The sequence below is a fragment of the Microcaecilia unicolor genome, chromosome 14 (assembly GCF_901765095.1).
Source record: "Microcaecilia unicolor chromosome 14, aMicUni1.1, whole genome shotgun sequence".
NCBI classification, from domain to species: domain Eukaryota; kingdom Metazoa; phylum Chordata; class Amphibia; order Gymnophiona; family Siphonopidae; genus Microcaecilia; species Microcaecilia unicolor.
The window spans coordinates 4,206,959-4,229,675 of record NC_044044.1 but is presented as its reverse complement, the minus strand read 5'-3'; the positions used below and the strand labels follow the sequence as shown (position 1 = coordinate 4,229,675).

At 43.2% G+C, this 22,717-nt stretch overlaps 1 protein-coding gene across 1 annotated transcript in view; it reads right to left on the bottom strand.

Moving 5' to 3' along the window:
• The window catches only part of LOC115458168 (vomeronasal type-2 receptor 26-like), a 55,632-nt gene that overhangs the window by 4,549 nt on the left and 28,366 nt on the right, over window positions 1–22,717 (bottom strand). The window contains exons 3-4 of the mRNA XM_030188026.1: window positions 15,011–15,238; window positions 14,131–14,254 (exon numbers count right to left, since the gene is read on the bottom strand). Coding sequence (XP_030043886.1) covers window positions 14,131–14,254; window positions 15,011–15,238 — 352 coding nt within the window. The remainder of the gene's footprint in view (window positions 1–14,130; window positions 14,255–15,010; window positions 15,239–22,717) is intronic.

The following is a 22,717-nucleotide window of genomic DNA, read 5'->3' as shown; positions in this document are numbered from 1 at the left end:
CCCTTTTCCTTTTCCTTCTTACCCTGTTCTTTCTCCCCTATCTAATGCAATTGTAATTGATTCTTCTGTGCATTGTAAGCCACTTTGAGTCTGCTTCAAGTGGAAAAAAGTGGGGTATAAATGTTCATAAATAAATATACATAATTTGTATTTTTAAGTTTGAATATTTATTGATGTTTTATTTATGATAGTATCTATTTCCTCATTTATGAATTTATTGTTCATATTTAATACTTAATCATTTGTTTTATATGGGCTTTAATGTGGGGTCTTGTAAGTTTTGTGATTAGTTTTAATAATTTTGGATGTTTGGGGTCTTGGACTAACATTTTAACCATCTTTTTATACATTAAGATACTCTGATGATGTCGCTAGATTGCATAAAAAGATGGCTACTGGAAAACATTGATTTTACAGCATTTTTAAAGCTCTTTTCATGATCCAGCAGTAATTTCAGTCATTTTTGAGTGATTATCGATTGTGCATTTGCCTACTTTTGGATTTTAGCATTTCTGTAAGACTGACATTTTTAAGGACCCATTTTGAGCTTAGATGTTTGTCATAGTTTGGGGGGATTTGGTTTACATTTCTTTTATTGCGTGGCAGTTTATTTTGACCTTTGACCCAAGCAAATGGATATAAAAGCAGCTAATAGAAGTAAGTATGGGAAATCCACATTGCTTTGTCTATGGAGAAAGAGTTCTATCCTTTTGGAGAGACAGTCTGTATGTAACTCCTTCTTTTTCATTTGTATTCATTTTTGTAATTATCGTATCTTAAATGTTTTGTCCAAGTCCCCTATTCTTTGGAATTCTCAATGGAAGTATGTTTTGTATTTATAGGTGGCTGAAATAAGATCTTATGTATGATCTATATTTTTGTCCTGTCTAGATTTAGTTTAGGTGAATGGTTTAGTTGTTATGTAATTGTCACGACTGTGACTTTATTCCATGCCTACGCTCACCTTGCCTCCAGGTGACCGGGTCCTGTGGTTGCTCTGGACTGTTTTTTTCCCGTTTCCCAGATGTTTTCCAGGTTCTATTCCGGTCCTGATGTTCCAGCTTTCCAGACTTGCCCCGGTGGTTCTGCTGTCAAGCCTCACCGGTGACATCATCCCCCCCAAACCCACCTCCCCGCTCCCCCCGTTTTTGATTTCTGTTGATGGCTCTCTCATTCTCCCTGTCTCCTCAGCTCGAAACCTTGGGCTCATCTTTGACTCTTCTCTCTCCTTCTCTGTTCATATCCAGCAGATCGCCAAGACCCGTCGTTTCTTTCTTTACAACATCCGTAAAATCCGCCCCTTTCTTTCCGAGCACTCTACCAAAACCCTCATCCACACCCTTGTCATCTCTCATTTAGACTACTGCAATCTGCTTCTTGCTGGCCTCCCACTTAGTCACCTCTCCCCTCTCCAATCGGTTCAAAACTCTGCTGCCCGTCTCATCTTCTGCCAGGGTCGCTTTACTCATACTACCCCTCTCTTCAAGTCGCTTCACTGGCTCCCTATCCGTTTTCGCATCCTGTTCAAACTTCTTCTACTAACCTATAAATGTACTCACTCTGCTGCTCCCCAGTATCTCTCCACACTCGTCCTTCCCTACACCCCTTCCCGTGCACTCCGCTCCATGGATAAATCCTTCTTATCTGTTCCCTTCTCCACTACTGCCAACTCCAGACTTCGCGCCTTCTGTCTCGCTGCACCCTACGCCTGGAATAAGCTTCCTGAGCCCCTATGTCTTGCCCCATCCTTGGCCACCTTTAAATCTAGACTGAAAGCCCACCTCTTTAACATTGCTTTTGACTCGTAACCACTTGTAACCACTCGCCTCCACCTACCCTCCTCTCCTCCTTCCTGTACACATTAATTGATTTGATTTGCTTACTTTATTTTTTGTCTATTAGATTGTAAGCTCTTTGAGCAGGGACTGTCTTTCTTCTATGTTTGTGCAGCGCTGCGTATGCCTTGTAGCGCTATAGAAATGCTAAATAGTAGTAGTAGTAATTGCCTTATTAAGCACCTGGGAACTTTCAGGCTTTGCCTTTGCAACAGAGGTCTTCAGATGTGCTTTTGTCTGAGAGTGTTTGTTGCTGCTCTAGCTCTGCTAGTATCTGCTTTGTGTGTCCTTAGCTTTAGTTTCTTCTGTTTGTTTTTGCCTTGTGTCTTTAACTTTAGTTCCTTGCTGCTGTATCTGCTCTGCCTAGCTTCAGTTCCTTACTGTTTGTTGCTGTTTTGCTCATTGTCAGTTCTAGGTTCCCTCCTGCTGTTTCAGCCCTGTGTGTCTTTAACTTTAGTTCCCTGCTGCTGTATCTGCTCTGCCTAGCTTCAGTTAAGTACATAAGTACATAAGTACATAAGTAGTGCCATACTGGGAAAGACCAAAGGTCCATCTAGCCCAGCATCCTGTCACCGACAGTGGCCAATCCAGGTCAAGGGCACCTGGCACGCTCCCCAAACGTAAAAACATTCCAGACAAGTTATACCTAAAAATGAGGAATTTTTCCAGTCCATTTAATAGCGGTCTATGGACTTGTCCTTTAGGAATCTATCTAACCCCTTTTTAAACTCCGTCAAGCTAACCGCCCGTACCACGTTCTCCGGCAATGAATTCCAGAGTCTAATTACACGTTGGGTGAAGAAAAATTTTCTCCGATTCGTTTTAAATTTACCACACTGTAGCTTCAACTCATGCCCTCTAGTCCTAGTATTTTTGGATAGCGTGAACAGTCGCTTCACATCCACCCGATCCATTCCACTCATTATTTTATACACTTCTATCATATCTCCCCTCAGCCGTCTCTTCTCCAAGCTGAAAAGCCCTAGCCTTCTCAGCCTCTCTTCATAGGAAAGTCGTCCCATCCCCACTATCATTTTCGTCGCCCTTCGCTGTACCTTTTCCAATTCTACTATATCTTTTTTGAGATACGGAGACCAGTACTGAACACAATACTCCAGGTGCGGTCGCACCATGGAGCGATACAACGGCATTATAACATCCGCACACCTGGACTCCATACCCTTCTTAATAACACCCAACATTCTATTCGCTTTCCTAGCCGCAGCAGCACACTGAGCAGAAGGTTTCAGCGTATCATCGACGACGACACCCAGATCCCTTTCTTGATCCGTAACTCCTAACGCGGAACCTTGCAAGACGTAGCTATAATTCGGGTTCCTCTTACCCACATGCATCACTTTGCACTTGTCAACATTGAACTTCATCTGCCACTTGCACGCCCATTCTCCCTGTCTCGCAAGGTCCTCCTGTAATCGTTCACATTCCTCCTGCGACTTGACGACCCTGAATAATTTTGTGTCATCGGCGAATTTAATTACCTCACTAGTTATTCCCATCTCTAGGTCATTTATAAATACATTAAAAAGCAACGGACCCAGCACAGACCCCTGCGGGACCCCACTAACTACCCTCCTCCACTGAGAATACTGGCCACGCAATCCTACTCTCTGCTTCCTATCTTTCAACAGTTCTTAATCCATAATAATACCCTACCTCCGATTCCATGACTCTGCAATTTCTTCAGGAGTCTTTCGTGCGGCACTTTGTCAAACGCCTTCTGAAAATCCAGATATACAATATCAACCGGCTCCCCATTGTCCACATGTTTGCTTACCCCCTCAAAAAAATGCATTAGATTGGTGAGGCAAGACTTCCCTTCACTAAATCCGTGCTGACTTTGTCTCATCAGTCCATGTTTTTGTATATGCTCTGCAATTTTATTCTTAATAATAGCCTCCACCATCTTGCCCGGCACCGACGTCAGACTCACCGGTCTATAATTTCCCGGATCTCCTCTGGAACCTTTCTTAAAAATCGGAGTAACATTGGCTACCCTCCAGTCTTCCGGTATTACACTCGATTTTAGGGACAGATTGCATATTTCTAACAGTAGCTCCGCAAGTTCATTTTTAGTTCTATTAATACTCTGGGATGAATACCATCAGGTCCCGGTGATTTACTACTCTTCAGCTTGCTGAACTGACCCATTACATCCTCCAAGGTTACAGAGAATTTGTTTAGTTTCTCCGACTCCCCCGCTTCAAATATTCTTTCCGGCACCGGTGTCCCCCCCAAATCCTCCTCGGTGAAGACCGAAGCAAAGAATTCATTTAATTTCTCCGCTACGGCTTTGTCCTCCTTGATCGCCCCTTTAACACCATTTTCGTCCAGCGGCCCAACCGACTCTTTGGCCGGTTTCCTGCTTTTAATGTATCTAAAAAAGTTTTTACTATGTATTTTTGCTTCCAACGCTAATTTCTTCTCAAAGTCCTTTTTTGCCCTCCTTATCTCCGCTTTGCATTTGGCTTGGCATTCCTTATGATCTATCCTGTTACTTTCAGTTGGTTCTCTTCTCCACTTTCTGAAGGATTGTTTTTTGGCTCTAATGATTTCCTTTATCTTACTGTTTAGCCACGCCGGCTGACGTTTAGTCTTTTTTCCCTTTTTTCTAATACGTGGAATATATTTGTCCTGAACCTCCAGGATGGTGTTTTTAAACAGCATCCACGCCTGATGCAAGTTTTTTACTCTGCGAGCTGCTCCTTTCAGTCTTTTTTTCACCATTTTTCTCATTTTGTCGTAATCACCTTTTCTATAGTTAAACGCTAGCGTACTTGATTTCCTAGTTTCACTTCCTTCAATGCCAATATCAAAACCGATCATATTATGATCACTGTTATCAAGCGGCCCTCGTATCGTTACCCCCTGCACTAGATCATGAGCACCACTAAGGACTAAGTCTAGTATTTTTCCTTCTCTTGTCGGCTCCTGAACTAGCTGTTCCATGAAGCTGTCCTTGATTTCATCAAGAAATCTTATGTCCCTTGCGTGTACAGATGTTACATTACCCCAGTCTATATGCGGGTAATTGAAATCCCCCATTATTATTGTGTTGCCCAGTTTGTTTGCGTCCCTGATTTCCTTTAACATTTCCGCATCCGTCTGTTCGTCCTGGCCAGGCGGACGGTAGTACACTCCTATCACTATCCTTTTCCCCTTTGCACATGGAATTTCAATCCACAGTGATTCCAAGGAGTGTTTTGCTTCCTGCAGAATTTTCAATCTATTTGATTCAAGGCTCTCGTTAATATACAATGCTACCCCTCCACCAATCCGATTCACCCTATCACTACGATATAATTTGTACCCCGGTATGACAGTGTCCCACTGGTTATCCTCCTTCCACCAGGTCTCAGAGATGCCTATTATATCTAATTTTTCATTTAGTACAATATATTCTAACTCCCCCATCTTATTTCTTAGGCTCCTGGCATTCGCATATAGACATTTCAAACTATGTTTGTTGTTCCTAAGTACATCATGCTTAGTACTTGACAGTATTAATTGGCAATCTTTTGTCTGATTTTTATTGTTATTTAAAGATACCCGATCTACTACAATCTCTTTTGCAACCTCACTATCAGGATACTCTATCTTCCCTGTTATGGTGATATCTTTGAAAGATACCTTATCCCGAACCATGCTCTTTTGAGCGACTGTCGGCCTTCCCCCCATTTCTAGTTTAAAAGCTGCTCTATCTCCTTCTTAAACGCCGATGCCAGCAGCCTGGTCCCACTCTGGTTAAGATGGAGCCCATCCTTTCGGAATAGGCCCCCCCTTCCCCAGAATGTTGCCCAGTTCCTAACAAATCTAAAGCCCTCCTCCCTGCACCATCGTCTCATCCACGCATTGAGACTCTGGAGCTCTGCCTGTCTCTTGGGCCCTGCGCGTGGCACAGGTAGCATTTCAGAAAATGCTACCCTGGAGGATCTGGATTTCAGCTTTCTACCTAAGAGCCTAAATTTTGCTTCCAGAACCTCTCTCCCACATTTTCCTATGTCATTGGTACCCACATGTACCAAGACAGCGGACTCCTCCCCAGCACTATCTAGAATCCTATCTAGGTGACACGTGAGGTCCGCCACCTTCGCACCAGGCAGGCAAGTCACCAGGCGATCCTCACGTCCACCAGCCACCCAGCTATCTATATGCCTAATGATCGAATCACCAAGTACAACAGCTGTCCTAACCTTTCCCTCCCGGGCAACATTTGGAGATATATCCTCGGTGCGAAAGGATAATACATCCCCTGGTGGGCAGGTCCTGGCTACAGGAGTACTTCCTACTTCACCAGGGTGATGCTCTCCTTCTAGGAGACCTCCCTCCTCCAAGGTAGCACAGGGGCTACCTGACTGGAGGTGGGACTTCTCTACAACATCCCTGTAGGTCTCCTCTATGTACCTCTCTGTCTCCCTCAGCTCCATCAAGTCTGCTACTCTAGCCTCAAGGGAACGGACACGTTCTCTGAGAGCTAGGAGCTCTTTGCATCGGGCACACACATATGACACCTCACCAATTGGGAGATAATCATACATGTGACACTCAATGCAAAAGACTGGATAGCACCCCTCTCGCTGCTGGACTGCTGACTCCATCTTAGTGTTTTTTGAGTTTTTCCGTAATTTAAAACTTGCTAAAGTATTAAGGATATCAGCCTATCACTAACTTACAGTTCCTCCTTTAAACCCCTGATCTGTCAGTCTTCTGCTATAGTTCCCTGCCTGCTTGTTCCACCCTGGTTGTCCTTAGCTTTAGCCCTTCCCCGTTCCTATCAGCCTTGCCTGAGTACTTCAATCTGGTTCCAGTCCAGCCAAGCCAAGTCCGCACCAGCTTGTGGTTCCAGTCCAGTCAAGCCAAGTCCGCTCCAGCTTGTGGTTCCAGACCAGCCCAGCCACACACTGTTCTAGTGTGTGGTTCCTGTCTAGTCTGTTGGTATAGTCCAGCCAAGCCAAGTCTGCTCCAGCTTCTGATTCCAGTCCAGCCAAGCCAAGTCCGTTCCAGCTTTTGGTTCCAGTCTAGCCTGTTGGTGTTTGTCCGCGCTTCCCTGTTGAGTGGTCTTCCTGCTGTTGCTGGTCTCTGGCAGCAGCCCAAGGGCTCACTACTCCAGATCGCTTTCAGCGACGTGACAGTAATAGACCTTATTATTATGCCTGTCTTTATTGTACTCCTCACAGAAGACTATGATAGAGCAGAATATAAATTATTTAATAAATAAATAGTTTAACTATTAGGGGTATATTGATTTTTAACCCCTTTTAGGTAATTGTCCTTTTAAGGTTTTTGATTGAATTTTGAAATCTCCTCCTGCACTGAGCACAGTCACATTGAAATAATGCTTGAGATTTTTTAATGAAGTTGTCATTTCCTTCTGAACTGTGCATGGTTACTTGAAAATAGGCTTTGGTACATAAGTAATGCCATACTGGGAAAAGACCAAGGGTCCATCGAGCCCAGCATCCTGTCCACGACAGCGGCCAATCCAGGCCAAGGGCACCTGGCAAGCTTCCCAAACATACAAACATTCTATACATGTTATTTCTGGAATTTTGGAGTTTTCCAAGTCCGTTTAGTAGCGGTTTATGGACTTGTCCTTTAGGAAACCGTCCAACCCCTTTTTAAACTCTGCTAAGCTAACCGCCTTCACCACTTTCTCCGGCAACGAATTCCAGAGTTTAATTACACGTTGGGTGAAGAAAAATTTTCTCCGATTTGTTTTAAATTTACTACACTGTAGTTTCATCGCATGCCCCCTAGTCCTAGTATTTTTGGAAAGCGTGAACAGACGCTTCACATCCACCTGTTCCACTCCACTCATTATTTTATATACCTCTATCATGTCTCCCCTCAGCCGTCTCTTCTCCAAGCTGTATAGCCCTAGCCTCCTTAGTCTTTCTTCATAGGGAAGTCGTCCCATCCCCGCTATCATTTTAGTCGCCCTTCGCTGCACCTTTTCCAATTCTACTATATCTTTCTTGAGATGCGGTGACCAGAATTGAACACAATACTCAAGGTGCGGTCGCACCATGGAGCGATACAACGGCATTATAACATCCTCACACCTGTTTTCCATACCTTTCCTGATAATACCCAACATTCTATTCGCTTTCTTAGCCGCAGCAGCACACTGAGCAGAAGGTTTCAGTGTGTTATCGACGACGACACCCAGATCCCTTTCTTGGTCCGTAACTCCTAACGTGGAACCTTGCATGACGTAGCTATAATTCGGGTTCTTTTTTCCCACATGCATCACCTTGCACTTGCTCACATTAAACATCATCTGCCATTTAGCCGCCCAGTCTCCCAGTCTCGTAAGGTCCTCTTGTAATTTTTCACAATCCTGTCGCAATTTAACGACTTTGAATAACTTTGTGTCATCAGCAAATTTAATTACCTCGCTAGTTAGCATACATTAAATGCTAGAAATGCCCATAGGAATATATGCAACTTCCAGTGTATCCTAGATATCTTTAAAGGAGGGGGTTCCTCACATACAAATTCTTCCTATTACCCAGCTCCACTTGTATCTTAAACAGTACTTATACAATCTTTAAGGGACATAAAGATTAGGATCTATGCTCATGTCACCACCATTTTGGCTTTAAATGTGAGCCATGCACTATCTTATGGTGGGCATGTATTCATCATTCGATCCATATTTTCAAACTTTTTTTTAGACTTTTTTTTAAACTTCAATCAACTTAATTCAATCCAATATTCAGACTTGCAGAATTGTACTTAGCTTGAAATGAACTCTTTTCTTCTTATTTTCTATAGTTTCATTCATAACGAACGTTCATCTCGGAGACATATAATCCGACATGAATTCATGTTTCGCACATAGTGCTGTATCAAGGTTCCGTCTCCTCAATCGAAGCTGGAAACATGTCCGTCGCTTTTTCAGTGATTCTGTAAGTCTGAATATTGGATTGAATTAAGTTGATTGAAGTTTTATAAAAAGTCTAAAAAAAGTTTGAAAATATGGATCGAATGACAAATACATGCCCACCATAAGATAGTGCATGGCTCACAATTAAAGCCAAAATGGTGGTGACATATCTGATAGATCCTAATCATTATGTCCCTTAAAGATTGCATAAGTACTGTTTAAGATACAAGTGGAGTTGGGTAATAGGAAGAATTTGCATAGGAATATATGGGCATCTCTAATGTTTAGGACACGCTTATTTTTAGCACATGCTAAAAACACGCGCGCCTTTGTGATAGGGGCACTAACCCCCAGATTATATATATGGCAGCTAGATTTGCACAGAAATAAGCGCGTAACTTAATTGACAGAATAAGATAATCAGTGTTTTTAACAGCACTTAAAAAGAAATGATGAGTGATAATTGGCAATAATTACAATTTATGTGCGAAAATCGCTAAGGTATTCTATAAAGAACTGCACCTAAATTGCAAAGTGCACAGTTTAAAATAAATGCGCATAGCTGAAAAGAGGCATGTTTATGAGTGTGTTTATGGGCGTTTTGTGGATGTTCTATAATTTCCACACGTAATTACAGAATACGGGCCAGGGCGCCTAAATCTACACACATGGATTTACAGCAGGTTTTTACTGGCGTAAATGAATGCACATAGATTTAGGTGCTGCAGTATTGATAAGGCATATTCTATATACTGTGCCTGAATTTTATAGAATATGCTTATTTCCATGCGGATTTTTTAGGCGCCATATATAGAATCTAATCCTATCACGCTTATTTTGGAAAAAGAAGGGCGCCCATCTTCCGACACAAATCGGGAGATGGGCGTCCTTCTCTCAGGGTCACCCAAATAGGCATAATCGAAAGTCGATTTTGGGCGTCCCCAACTGCTTTCTGTCACGGAGACGACCAAAGTTCCCGGGGATGTGTCGGCAGTGTACCGAAGGTGGGACGGGGCGTGGTTAACGGATGGGCGTCCTCGGCCGATAAGGTAAAAAAGAAGGGCGTCCCTCACGAGCATTTGGACAACTTTACTTGGTCCAATTTTTTTCACGACCAAGCCTCAAAAGGGTGCCCAAACTGACCAAATGACCACCAGAGGGAATTGGGGAATACCTCCCCTTACTCCCTCAGTGATCACCAACCCCCTCCCACCCAAAAAAAATTAAAAAAACATTTTTCAGCCTCTATGCCAGCCTCAAATGTCATACCCAGCTCCATCACAGTAGTGGGTTTGGGGGGGGGGGTTGGGGAGCTATGCACCTGGGAGCAATTTATGAAGTCCACTGCAGTGCCCCCTAGGGCATGTGAAGGGGTCCAATGCACTGGTCCTGGCATGTGAGAGGGACCAGTTCACTATGAATGCTTGCTCCTCCCATGACCAAATGGCTTGCATTTGGTCATTTTTGAGATGGGCGTCCTCAGTTTCTTTTTTTTTTCTTGTTTATTTATTCAATTTAATCAGATTTACAAGAAACACCTTGATTGTTAAAGCATCATACAAATAAAATATAATATAAGAAATTAACAGTCAATTAGGTAAAAATTGACACTCAAGTCCATAAACTAGGGATCCAAAATTCAGGAACTCAAGGGGAGCAAAAATAATAGGAAATTATTAAGGATTACAAAATCTCTACTGAGAAGAATTACTTATTCATTAAATGCTTATCCTTTTTCACCGAGGCTATAAGAGCTGATAAATGTGCTGGTTCTGTAAATACATATTTCTTCTCATCAAGTCTCACTATGCACTTGCAGGGGTATCTTAAAAAGAAGGTAACCCCCAAATGCAATATTTCGGGCTTAAGGAGCAAGAATTGTTTCCTCCGTCCCCGTGTCTCTTTGGAGACATCAGGAAATAAAAGTATTTTATAACCCAAAAAGGGTGTGTCTTTATTTCGGAAAAAATAGGCGGAAGATCCAATTTTTTGTCAGGCAATAATGCAACAGTCGCAACCAAAGTTGCAGCCGTTGCTAATTCGGAATCAGAAGTGTCAATGGGCTTTCAGGTATTTGATTCAGTTCTTTTCCTGGGATATAATAAACCATAGTAAACGGTGGTAAATTCTGCTCTGGTATATTCAAAATGTCCCGCAAATAACGTTTTAACATATCAAGAGGAGCAACAGTCTTTATCCTAGGAAAATTAACAAATCTTAGATTGTGATTTTTTGTATAATTATCAAACATTTCCATTTTTTTTCTAAGATTTGTCAAATCATTTGTCATTAAAGGTTCAATCGTTTCCAGTTTCATAATCCTTTGATCCATTTTTTTCAGTTTTATCATCAATAGCTTTAATCTTTTCCTCTGTTTTTTGTAAGTCATTCTCTAATAGGTTTATTTTAGGTGCAATTTCATTAACTTGTTTCAAAAAAGTTTGGCCCAGGATAGCAACTAAGTCCCGTGGAGGGGCATAATTGAACGAAAACGTCTATCTCCATGGGCATTTATCTCCGAGAACGGGTCCGTGAAGGGGCGGACCGAACCGTATTTTTGAAAAAAAATAGACGTCCATGTTTTATTCGACAATTTGTGAGCTGGGCGTTTTGTTTTTCAGTAATAATGGAAAATGAAAGCGCCCAGCTCAAAAACGAATAAATCCAAGGCATTTGTTCGTGGGAGGGGCCAGGATTCGTAGTGCACTGGTCCCCCTCACATGTCAGGACACCAACCAGGCACCCTAGGGGGCACTTTTACAAAAACAAAAAAAAAGGTAAAAGAGCTCCCAGGTGCATAGCACCCTTCCCTTGTTTGTTGAGCCCCCCAAATCCCCCTCAAAACCCACTACCCACAAGTCTACACCATTACTATAGCCCTAAGGGGTGAAGGGGGGCACCTACATGTGGGTACAGTGGGTTTGGGGGGGTTGGACGACTAAGCATTAAGCAGCACAATTGTAACAGATAGGGGGGGGGGGGGTGGGCCTGGGTCCACCTGCCTGAAATACACTGCACCCCCTAACAACTGCTCCAGGGACCTGCATACTGCTGCCAGGGAGGTGAGTATGACATTTGAGGGTGAAAATAAAAAGTTGTGAAACATCATTTTTTGTGGTGGGAGGGGGTTAGTGACCACTGGGGGAGTCAGGGGAGGTCATCCCCGATTCCCTCTGGGGGTAATCTGGTCATTTAGGGCACTTTTTGGGGCCTTATTCGTGAAAAAACAGGGTCCAGGAAAAGTGCCCTAAATTCTAGCTACAAATGCATACTTTTTTTCCATTATCGGCGAAAGGCGCCCATCTCTCCTCGGCCGATAACCACGCCCCAGTTCCACCTTCACCACGCCTCCGACACGCCCCTGTCAACTTTGTACGCTTCCGCGATGGAGTGCAGTTGAAAACGTCCAAAATCGGCTTTCCATTATACCGATTTATTCGTTTTTGTGAGATAAACGTCTATCTCCCGATTTGGGTCGAAATCTAGGCGTTTTTCTCTTTCAATTATAAGGTGAATAACGTGTCCATTGTAACCTCCTTTGGTTTAACTAGTAATTCCTTTGGAATTTCAAACCTTTCAGAAGTCTTCACACGTTCACTCTGTCCTTCGGCTCCTCGCCCCTCAATTCGTGGTGGCGTCTCTCCCTTCTCTGATGGAAGCAAGACCTCAATTTGACGCTCTTCCGGGTCCATAACACCTTCGCAGGGAGACCCCGTCGAGTCAGTGAAAAAGGAGCTTGCGCCTACCGGCTGGGGAGGTGCGGAGCTCAGGGTGACATCAAGGCCAGGGGAGCCCGATTCTCCCAAAACGCCGGAGCTTCCTACTGGCTGCATTCCGCTACTTTGTAAAGCTCCCTGCTGCGGTCTCAAAAAACGATCAAGTGGACCAGCTAAGGAGGGAGTTAGTGGCGAGGTCCTGACCACCAATCTCCCTCTGCGTTTTGGCATCGTGTAACAATAGGATTGAAACTCGCAGCGTCTCAGTAGAGTGCGGCCATCTTGGATCCCCCAAGCACCCTCGGTTTCCATTATCGGCGAAAACCGAGGTCGCCCATCTCTAAGGATGACCATCTCAACATTTAGGTCAACCATTTCTTAGGTCAACCTAAATGTTGAGATTTGGGCATCCCCAACCGTAATATCGAAATGAAAGATGGACGCCCATCTTGTTTCGATAATACGGGATGCCCCGCCCCTTCATGGGGATCTTCAGAGATGGACACCCTTAGAGATGGGTGCCCCCATTCGAAAATGCCCCTCCATGTGTTTTAAATGGATTGACATTATTCATATGAGACCAGATGCATGTTATCATTCATTAAACTTGACTGTTTCATTCTTCTTATGAACATGCAACCACCCTGCGCATACATGTCCTTTATATTTAAGTAGTTTCTCTTTTTTTAACCTTTTTTAAAATGTATGTTTTTTAATGTGTTTTGCTCATTATCATTAATATTATATGTATTTTATATATAGTTTTGTTTTTAGTTTTACTCCTGACGAAGCCTGTGAGCAAAAAGTGGCCATGTCGTGTAACTGTTAATAAACCACTTCTCTTCTCTTTTTTTTTTTTTTTAAAGTACTGATCTGATTTCTTTGTTTTTTGTTTAAGATGATTGATATATGTGAAATAATGGGTGATACTATACTTTGGTCATGAGGATTTACACCACCTAAATCTAGTGTACATCCTGGCACACAAGTTTGGCATGGATCCTCCACATTCAGTAACACTGCACAGATCTTCAGTGAACGCCCTGACCCGCCCATGCCCCTGCCATGGCCACCACCTCTTTTTCAGTTTTGTGCTAAAAGATTTGTGTGTGCGGATCTGTATAGAATAGTGCGTAGCAAGATGCATGTGTAAATCCAAAAAATTGCCAATTAACACCAATAGTTGATTGTTAGCACTTGATTATTGTGCTAATTGGCTCATTTGCCAATTCAGCATCTTGCCACATGTATGCAATGTAATTTCTATGGGCTTCCTTTACAAAGCCGCAGTAGTGATTCCTAGCATGGCAAATGCAACAAAGCCCATTTAATTCCTATGGGCTTCATCACATTTGCCATGTGGGAATCACTACCATGGCTTTGTAAAAGGAGCCCCGTGTTTGCAGTGAGGGTAGATGTTCATATGTGCCCATATTAAGTTGATGACTAGATGTTCCATAGTTATAACATAAAGAACAAAGTCACAGCAAAGGAGACAGAATGTTGAGTCCAGTTGAAGCTTTTTGACATCATCCATTCTGTCTCCTTCACTGTGACTTTGGTTTGATCAGTGCGGAGGATTGTTTTAATCTGTGTTTGCCCCCCCCCCCCCCCCCACACACACACACACCCACACCCACAGTTATAACATACCATTATGTGTTTTGTCTACCTGTTGTGTTAGAATATTCCCCTTCAGAACAAGGGACACAGTCAAAGCAGCAGACTGGCTTCTCACGTTCAAGAACTTTCCTGTACCCAGGTACACAGCTCTCAGAACACACAGAACGGGGGATCTGAGGAAAGGAAGAAATAGAGAAATAGAGTCACAGTCCTAAATAGCAATTGCTTGTGTCTTTAATAGTGATTGTCTGCTATACCTGCCTCCAAACCTTCTAGTGTTCTAATCAGAACATGCTTAAATTTTCTCCAGTAAAAAGAGCATTTCTGAGCTATCACGATACAGCTACATGAAAACTAGTTTAAACATTTATATTCTGAGGAGTCAATATTCTAAAGGCTTTAACCAGGCAGGAAAGGCTTCTGCTCAGTGAAACCATGCTGAGCAGACAATGCCTATATATTTAGCAGCACTTCTGAATAGTGGAAGTGAGTGCCAAAACAATAACTGGTTAGGTTAAGGGCGGTCTGGGATCAGAGCATGGGTGGAGCCAGTACTTAACTGGTTAACAGTGATATTCAGTCCACTAATTAGTTAACTGAAAGTGGTTAAAGTTAGACAGCTGAAAGGCTATGTTCTGGTTTCAAGATCAGCTGGTGCCTTATTAATATATGAGTTGTCATGCTAACCTGCCCCAGCATTGAATATCTGTGGTTAATTCTGCCCATGGCAGTGAGCAACTAAAAACTATCTACTACCACAGGCTAAATATCCACCACTGAATATTTTCAACAAAGGACAGGAACATTTATTCTAGTTATCAAAAATGTGAATACAAACTTTGACAAGTCCTTATCTTCCCCTGCTTGTTCTAAACTGCTCTGTTTCTACACTGTTTTCTCTACTATAAACAGATTAGAAAGTGTCAGGCCTGGTTAGAGGGTGTATTCCATATGATGGCAGTTTGGTTCACAAAGAGTTGCTTGTCCTTGGGAGCTAAGGGGTTGAAACTTCCAAAATGGATTATAGAGGACGACTGATTGGGGAACAGATGCAATTGTATGATGTCATAGTGAGTTGCAGCATGTCTTTTGTTATCAAAGAAGATCTCATTTCCATCTTGGGCTTTAAAACGAATCTCCTTAAGGTATTGGTTGAACTAGAAAAGAAAATAATGGTTAGATTTTGTTCTTTTTTACTTAGGTATAAATCGCTTATAATTTATCCTACAAGTGAGATTCAGACTTGTACTATTTCCATCCCTTTCCATGTTTGTTACCTTCTGTCCTAGATACTTGTATAACCCACAGCAGAGTCATTCTGAAGTCCTTCTCACCGTTCCCCCACAACACACACCAAAACTAGGGATGGGAACATTGAAAATGTTTGTGTTATTTCTATTTGGAATTTTTCATGTTTCTGACAAATATTGATAGAAATCAAACAAAATAAAACATGGAAAAAAAGGATGCTATATTGGAGAAACAGGCCAGATGCTTAAGACAAGATTCAATCTGCACAGACATCACATGAAAATAGCCGGTGCCAGTCAAGCCCCCAGCCCTGTGGGCCAACACTTTACAAGACCAGAACACTGCACCAGTGATTTCACAGTAAGAAAACTGAAAGGTAATTTTAAAACAATACAGGAATGTAAGACGTTTGAAGTAAGAATGATTGAATATTTTGACACCCAACAGACAGGACTTACATAGTAACATAGTAGATGACAGCAGAAAAAGACCTGCATGGTCCATCTAGTCTGCCCAACAAGATAAACTCATATGTGCTACTTCTTGTGTATACCTTACCTTGATTTGTATCTGCCATTTTCAGGACACAGACAGTAGAAGTCTTGCCCAGCACTAGCCCCACCATCCAAACACCAGCCCCGACTCCCAATCTTGGCTAAGCTTCTGAAGACACAGACCGTAGAAGTCTTGCCCAGCAGTAGCCCCATCATCCAAACACCAGCCCCGCCTCCCAATCTCAGCTAAGCTTCTGAGGATCCATTCCTTCTGCATAGGATTCCTTTATGTTTATCCCACGCATGCTTGAATTCCGCTACTGTTTTCATCTCCACCACCTCTCGCGGGAGGGCATTTCAAGTATCTACCACTCTCTCCGTGAAAAAGTACTTCCTGACATTTTTCTTGAGTCTGCCCCCCTTCACTCTCATATCATGTCCTCTCGTTCTACCGCCTTCCCATCTCCGGAAAGGTTCGTTTGCGGATTAATACCTTTCAAATATTTGAACGTCTGTATCATATCACCCCTGTTTCTCCTTTCCTCCAGGGTATACATGTTCAGGTCAGCAAGTCTCTCCTCATACGTCTTGTAACGTAAATCCCATACCATTCTCGTAGCTTTTCTTTGCACCGCTTCCATTTTTTTTACATCCTTAGCAAGGTACGGCCTCCAGAACTGAACACAATACTCCAGGTGGGGCCTCACCAACGACTTATACAGGGGCATTAGAACCTCTTTTCTTCTGCTGATCACTCCCCTTTCTATACAGCCTAGCAACCTTCTGGCTACGGCCACCGCCTTGTCACACTGTTTCGTCACCTTCAGATCCTCAGATACTATCACCCCAAGATCCCTCTCCCCATCCGTAACTATCAGACTCTCCCCGCCTAACACATACTTCTCCCGTGGATTTCTACTCCCTAAGTGCATCACTTTGCATTTCTTCGCATTGAATTTTAATTGCCAAACCTTAGACCATTCTTCTAGTTTCCGCAGATCCTTTTTCATGTTTTCCATTCCCTCCGGGGCGTCCACTCTGTTGCAAATCTTAGTATCGTCTGCAAAAAGGCAAACTTTACCTTCTAACCCTTCGGCAATGTCACTCATAAATATATTGAACAGAATCGGCCCCAGCACCGATCCCTGAGGCACTCCACTACTCACCTTCCCCTCCTCCGAGCGAATTCCATTCCCCGCCACCCTCTGGTTTCTGTCCGTCAACCAGTTCCTAATCCAGTTCACCACTTCAGGTCCTATCTTCAGCCTGTCCAGTTTATTCAAGAGCCTCCTGTGGGGAACTGTGTCAAAAGCTTTGCTGAAATCTAAGTAGATTACGTCCATAGCATGTACTTGATTCAATTCTCCAGTCACCCAGTCGAAGAATTCAATGAGATTCGTTTGACACGATTTCCCTTTGGTAAAACCATGTTGTTTCGGATCCTGCAAGTTATTTGCTTCCAGGAAATTCACTATCCTGTCCTTCAGCATCGCTTCCATTACTTTTCCTATAACCGAAGTGAGGCTTACCGGCCTGTAGTTTCCAGCATCTTCCCTATCTCCACTTTTGTGAAGAGGGACCACCCCCGCCGTTCTCCAATTGCATGGAACCTCTCCCATCTCCAAGGATTTATTAAACAAATCTTTAAGAGGACCCGCCAGAACCTCTCTGAGCTCCCTCAATATCCTGGGATGGATCCCGTCCGGTCCCATGGCTTTGTTCACCTTTAGGTTTCCTAGTTGTTCATACACACTCTCTTCCGTGAACGATGCTAAATCCACTCCACTCTCACGTGTAGTTTTGTCAGTCCATCTTGGTCCTTCTCCAGGATTTTCTTCTGTGAAAACAGAACAAAAGTATCTATTTAGCAAATTTGCCTTTTCTTCATCATTTTCTACATAGCGGTTCGCAGCATCTTTCAGTCTCACAATTCCCTTTTTAGTCATTTTCCTTTCACTAATATACCTGAAGAAATTCTTGTCACCCCTCCTTACCTCTCTAGCCATTTGTTCTTCCACACGCGCTTTCGCCAGACGTATCTCTCTCTTGGCTTCCTTCAGTTTCATCCGGTATTCCTCTCCGTGTTCCTCTTTTTGAGTTTTTCTGTATTTCTGGAACGCCAACTCTTTAGCCTTTATTTTCTCAGCCAATTGCTTGGAGATCCATATCGGTTTCCTTTTTCTCTTGCTTTTATTTACTCTCCTTACATAGAGGTTTGTGGCCCTATTAATAGTTTCTTTCAGCCTGGACCACTGCCCTTCCACTTCTCGTACGTCCTCCCAGCCCATCAGCTCCTTCCTCAGGTATTCCCCCATTTTACTAAAGTCAGCACGCTTGAAATACAGGACTTTCAGTTTTGAGTGGCCACCCTCCTCTTCAGCCGTCATATCAAACCAAACCGTTTGATGGTCACTGCTGCCCAGGTGGGCACCCACTCGGACATTTGACACACTATCCCTAATCGAGAGTACCAGATCCAGCGTCGCTCCCTCCCTCGTGGGTTCCGTCACCACTTGTCTGAGCAAAGCACTTTGAAAAGCATCCACGATCTCTCTACTTCTTTCCGATTCTGCAGATGGAACCTTCCAATCTACATCTGGCGGATTGAAATCTCCCAACAACAGCACCTCTCTTTTCTTCCCCTACTTTTGAATATCAGCGATCAGATCTTTATCTAGTTCCTCCAATTGTGTCGGGGGTCTGTAGACAACACCCACGTGGACAGAGGTTCTATCCTCTCTTTTTAAGGTGATCCATATTGCTTCTTCCTTTCCCCACTTTCCTGTCATTTCAGTCGCTGTGATATCATTTCTCACATACAGAGCTACTCTTCCACCTTTACGCCCCTCTCTATCCTTCCTAAAAAGATTATAGCCTGGTATGTTTGCATACCAGACAGGACTTAATAAGTGGAGGAGTGGCCTAGTGGTTAGGGTGGTGGACTCTGGTTCTGAGGAACTGAGTTCGATTCCCAGCACAGGCAGCTCCTTGTGACTCTGGGCAAGTCACTTAACCCTCCATTGCCCACTGCATTGAGCCTGCCATGAGTGGGAAAGCGCAGGGTACAAATGTAACAAAAAAAAAATTATAAAGTTGTATTTCTCTGTTTATCACCCTCCTCTCACCTACCAACACCCATCCTGTTAGAATATCAATGAAATGCTTTGATGTCCTCATGCAAACTCTCAGACTGTCAAAGTAATGCTTTGATGTTTCTCTTAAATATACTATCTGATACCACATTTGCTTATTTCCGATCTGACGAAGAAGGGCAACCTTCGAAAGCTAATCAAGAAATGTATTAAGTTATGTCCAATAAAAAAGGTATCATGTTTCCATGTTTTATTTTGTTTGATTTCTATTGATAACCTTTAAGAGTGGACTAACATGGCTACCACACCTCTCTATTTATGACAAATATTGTTAATAGTACTTCTTAAAGAGGGTGCATTTCCTCAGATTCTACATATGCCCCTGGATTCTATATAGCGTGACTCAATTAGTTAACATGCCAATCAGCACTGATAATTGCCAATTAAAAATCAATTATAGACACTAATTGGCAATAATTAGAATTCACACACACAATTGTCTAAGTGTATTCTATAACGTGATAAGCCTAAATTCTAAGTTGCATAGTTGAAAAGGGGTTGTGGCCATGGGAATAGAATGGGTGAGTCATGGGTGTTCCTAAAATCTTTGCTCTTTGATGTAGAATACACCTGGTCCACTTAAAATTTAGGCATCTGCATTTACATCAAGTAAAAATAGGTTCATTATGTGCACATAGAGGGGTATTTTCGATATGACGTCTAAGTCCGACTTTGGACATTTTGCAAAAAACGTCCAAAATCTGAACAGCAAAGAAGGTCATTTTCAAAAAAGAAAAATGTCCAATTACAAAATGCACAAAATCAAGCCATTGGGATGTAGGAAGATCCAGCGTTTTTAGTACACTGGTCCCCGTGACATCCCAGGAAAGCAATAGGGCACCCTAGGGGGCAGGGCCTCTGAGAGGGGGGGCTGGGGGGACAAAATTCCTCGGACCCGGGCCTCCAAGGGGGGCCTGGCGCCGGGGTCTCTCTCACAGGCTGCCGACACTGCAGTCCCCTGTCTCACCTGCCCGCCCTCGGCTCCGTCGATAGCCCCCCTCCGTCCGCCACCATTCAAATCAGCATGCTTCACCTCCGTGTGATGGCGGCACATCGCCTCCCTTCAGGCCCTCCCTCACTGTGCCCCTCCCTCGCAGAAACAGGAAGTGATGAGGGCAGGACACAGTGAGGGTAGGCCCGAAGGGAGGTGATCTGCTGCCTTCACACGGAAGTGAGGTGCTGCTGATTTGCAGGGGGCCTGGTAATGGTGGCAGACAGAGGGGGCTATCGAAAGAGCCGAGGGTGGGCAGGTGAGACTGGGGACTTCAGTGCCAGTGGCCTGGGAGCAGGAGAGGGAGGCGACAGTGGTAGGGATTGGGGGAAGGGTTGCAGTGGTGGCGGACCCGGCTCAGTCTCTTCGCAGCCCTGCTAGGGGGCACTGCAGTGGACTTCATAAATGCTCCCAGGTACACATCTCACCATTGCTCCTTACCTTGTCTGCTGAGCCCCCCAAAACCCACTACCCCCAACTATACACCACTATCATAGCCCTTATGAGTGAAGGGGGCACCTATATGTGGGTACAGAGGGTTTCTGGTGAGCTTTGGAGGGCCCACAGTTTCCTCCACAAGTGTAACAGGTAGCGGGAGGCCTGGGCCCACCTGTCTGCAGTGCACTGCACCCACCACTAGACTACTCCAGGGACCTCCATGTTCTTCTAATGGACCTGAGTATAACATCTGAGGCTATCAAGTAATGCTTTTCATCACATGTTTGGGGGGTGGGAGGATGTTAGTGACCACTGGGGGAATAAAGGGAGATCATCCCTGATTCCCTCCAGTGGTCATCTGGTTATTTAGGGCACCTTTTTGCGCCTTATTTGTTAGAAAAACAGGGCTCAAAATGTCTAAGTTTTAGTCCTGGACGTTTTTGGTTTCTTCCATTATGGCTGAAAAACATCTAAGTCTCAGAAACGCCCACGTTCCACCGTGAGCACGCCCCTGATACGCTCCCTTGAGATTTGGACGCACTTCTGACGGACTTCAAAGAAAAAATGTCTAAAAATAAGTTTTGAAAATACTGATTTGGATGTTTTTGTGAGAAAAACGTCCAAATGCTGCTTTATGCCACTTTGTAGAATCTGAAGAGCAACAGAGTGGAATTGGCCATGAGGTGGTACAATTAAGGATGTTATTAATACTGCTTACATTTCTCCCACCTTGTGACCCACTCTACTCTGTTACTTGGATGTATTGAACAAATCTCAGTGGGAAGATCCATTTCCCCCTGCTGACCCACAGAAGAGATGGGAATCCCCGTGCCTATCAGACTTGCAATTATTAATGGATCTCATCTCCAGAAATTGCATAAACTGTTTTTAAACTTACATTTAATATTATCCTTTACAACACCTTGTGGAAACACATTTCTTTTATATTCTATTCTAAACAAGAATGCCTAGGCATTTTCCAAACTAATATATATAAACATTTTTCCATGAAATTTTATTAAAGTTTAAAAGTTATATCAGAGAGAGAACCAAACATGAACAATGTATAAATACAATTCAAGGACAAAAGCAAATATACATCAGAGACATATGTTAGCAACATAAATGAATATTATTAAGAGCTATCTACGTTTATTATTAACAATGGAATAATCATATTATTTACGTAAGTCAAATGGCTTAAGATACTCATTTAAAGGGGACCAAATTAATTGTTTTTTTTAATGAAGAGACCCAGCAGCTAATTCGTATTTATAAGACTGATTGCCTCCAGAAATGTTCATTTAAAAGCTTGGAATTCTTCCAATTGGTCAATATGAGTAGTTATGCAATGGTTATTAATATGTCAAAAAGTGGTTTGATTATCAGGGAGAGGGCTACGAGGAGAATAGGACTTGAAAACTACTATAGAGACAGATACTGAGTAATTGAGTTTGAAAATCTTACTGATATTGTTCCAAATGAAGGTCCAGAAATGAAGGATTGAAGGGCATTCATACAACATGTGAATTAAGGTACCTATATTAGAGTGGCAATGCCAACATAAATTAGAGGAGGCTAAACCAGCACTATGTAATTTCCTGGGGGTCCAGATAGCTCTATGGTAGAGAAAGAGCATGGATTGTGAGAAGTTGACTGCAGATAATGGCTTGAGAAGAGAAGACCATAGTGAAGTGTTGGAAAGGTCAGGGATAATTACTCAAGAAAAATGTCAGGAAGTATTTTTTTCACAGAGAGAGTGGTGGATGCTTGGAATGCTCTCCCGCGGGAGGTGGTGGAAAGGAAAACAGTAACGAAATTCAAACATGCATGGGATAAACTTAAAGGAATCCTATTCCGAGGGAATGGATCCTCAGAAGCTTAGCCGAGATTGGGTGGCAGAGCCGGTGGTGAGAGGGGGGGCTGGTTGGGAGGCGGGGATAGTGCTGGGCAGACTTATACGGTCTGTGCCAGAGCCGGTGGTTGGAAGGCAGGGATAGTGCTGGGCAGACTTATACGGTCTGTGCCCTGAAAATGACAGATACAAATCAAGGTAAGGTATACACAAAAAGTAGCACATATGAGTTTATCTTGTTGGGCAGACTGGATGGACCGTGCAGGTCTTTTTCTGCTGTCATCTACTATGAGAAGAGAAGACCATAGTGAAGTGTTGGAAAGGTCAGGGATATTTGTGTTAGTGTCAGTTTCCCATAGTGATATAGTAGAAATTTTATTTTTATATTTTTACGAGAGTATTAATTTGTAAATAGATGAGTGAATGTGTCCATTGTTTAAACGAGTATTGGTTAA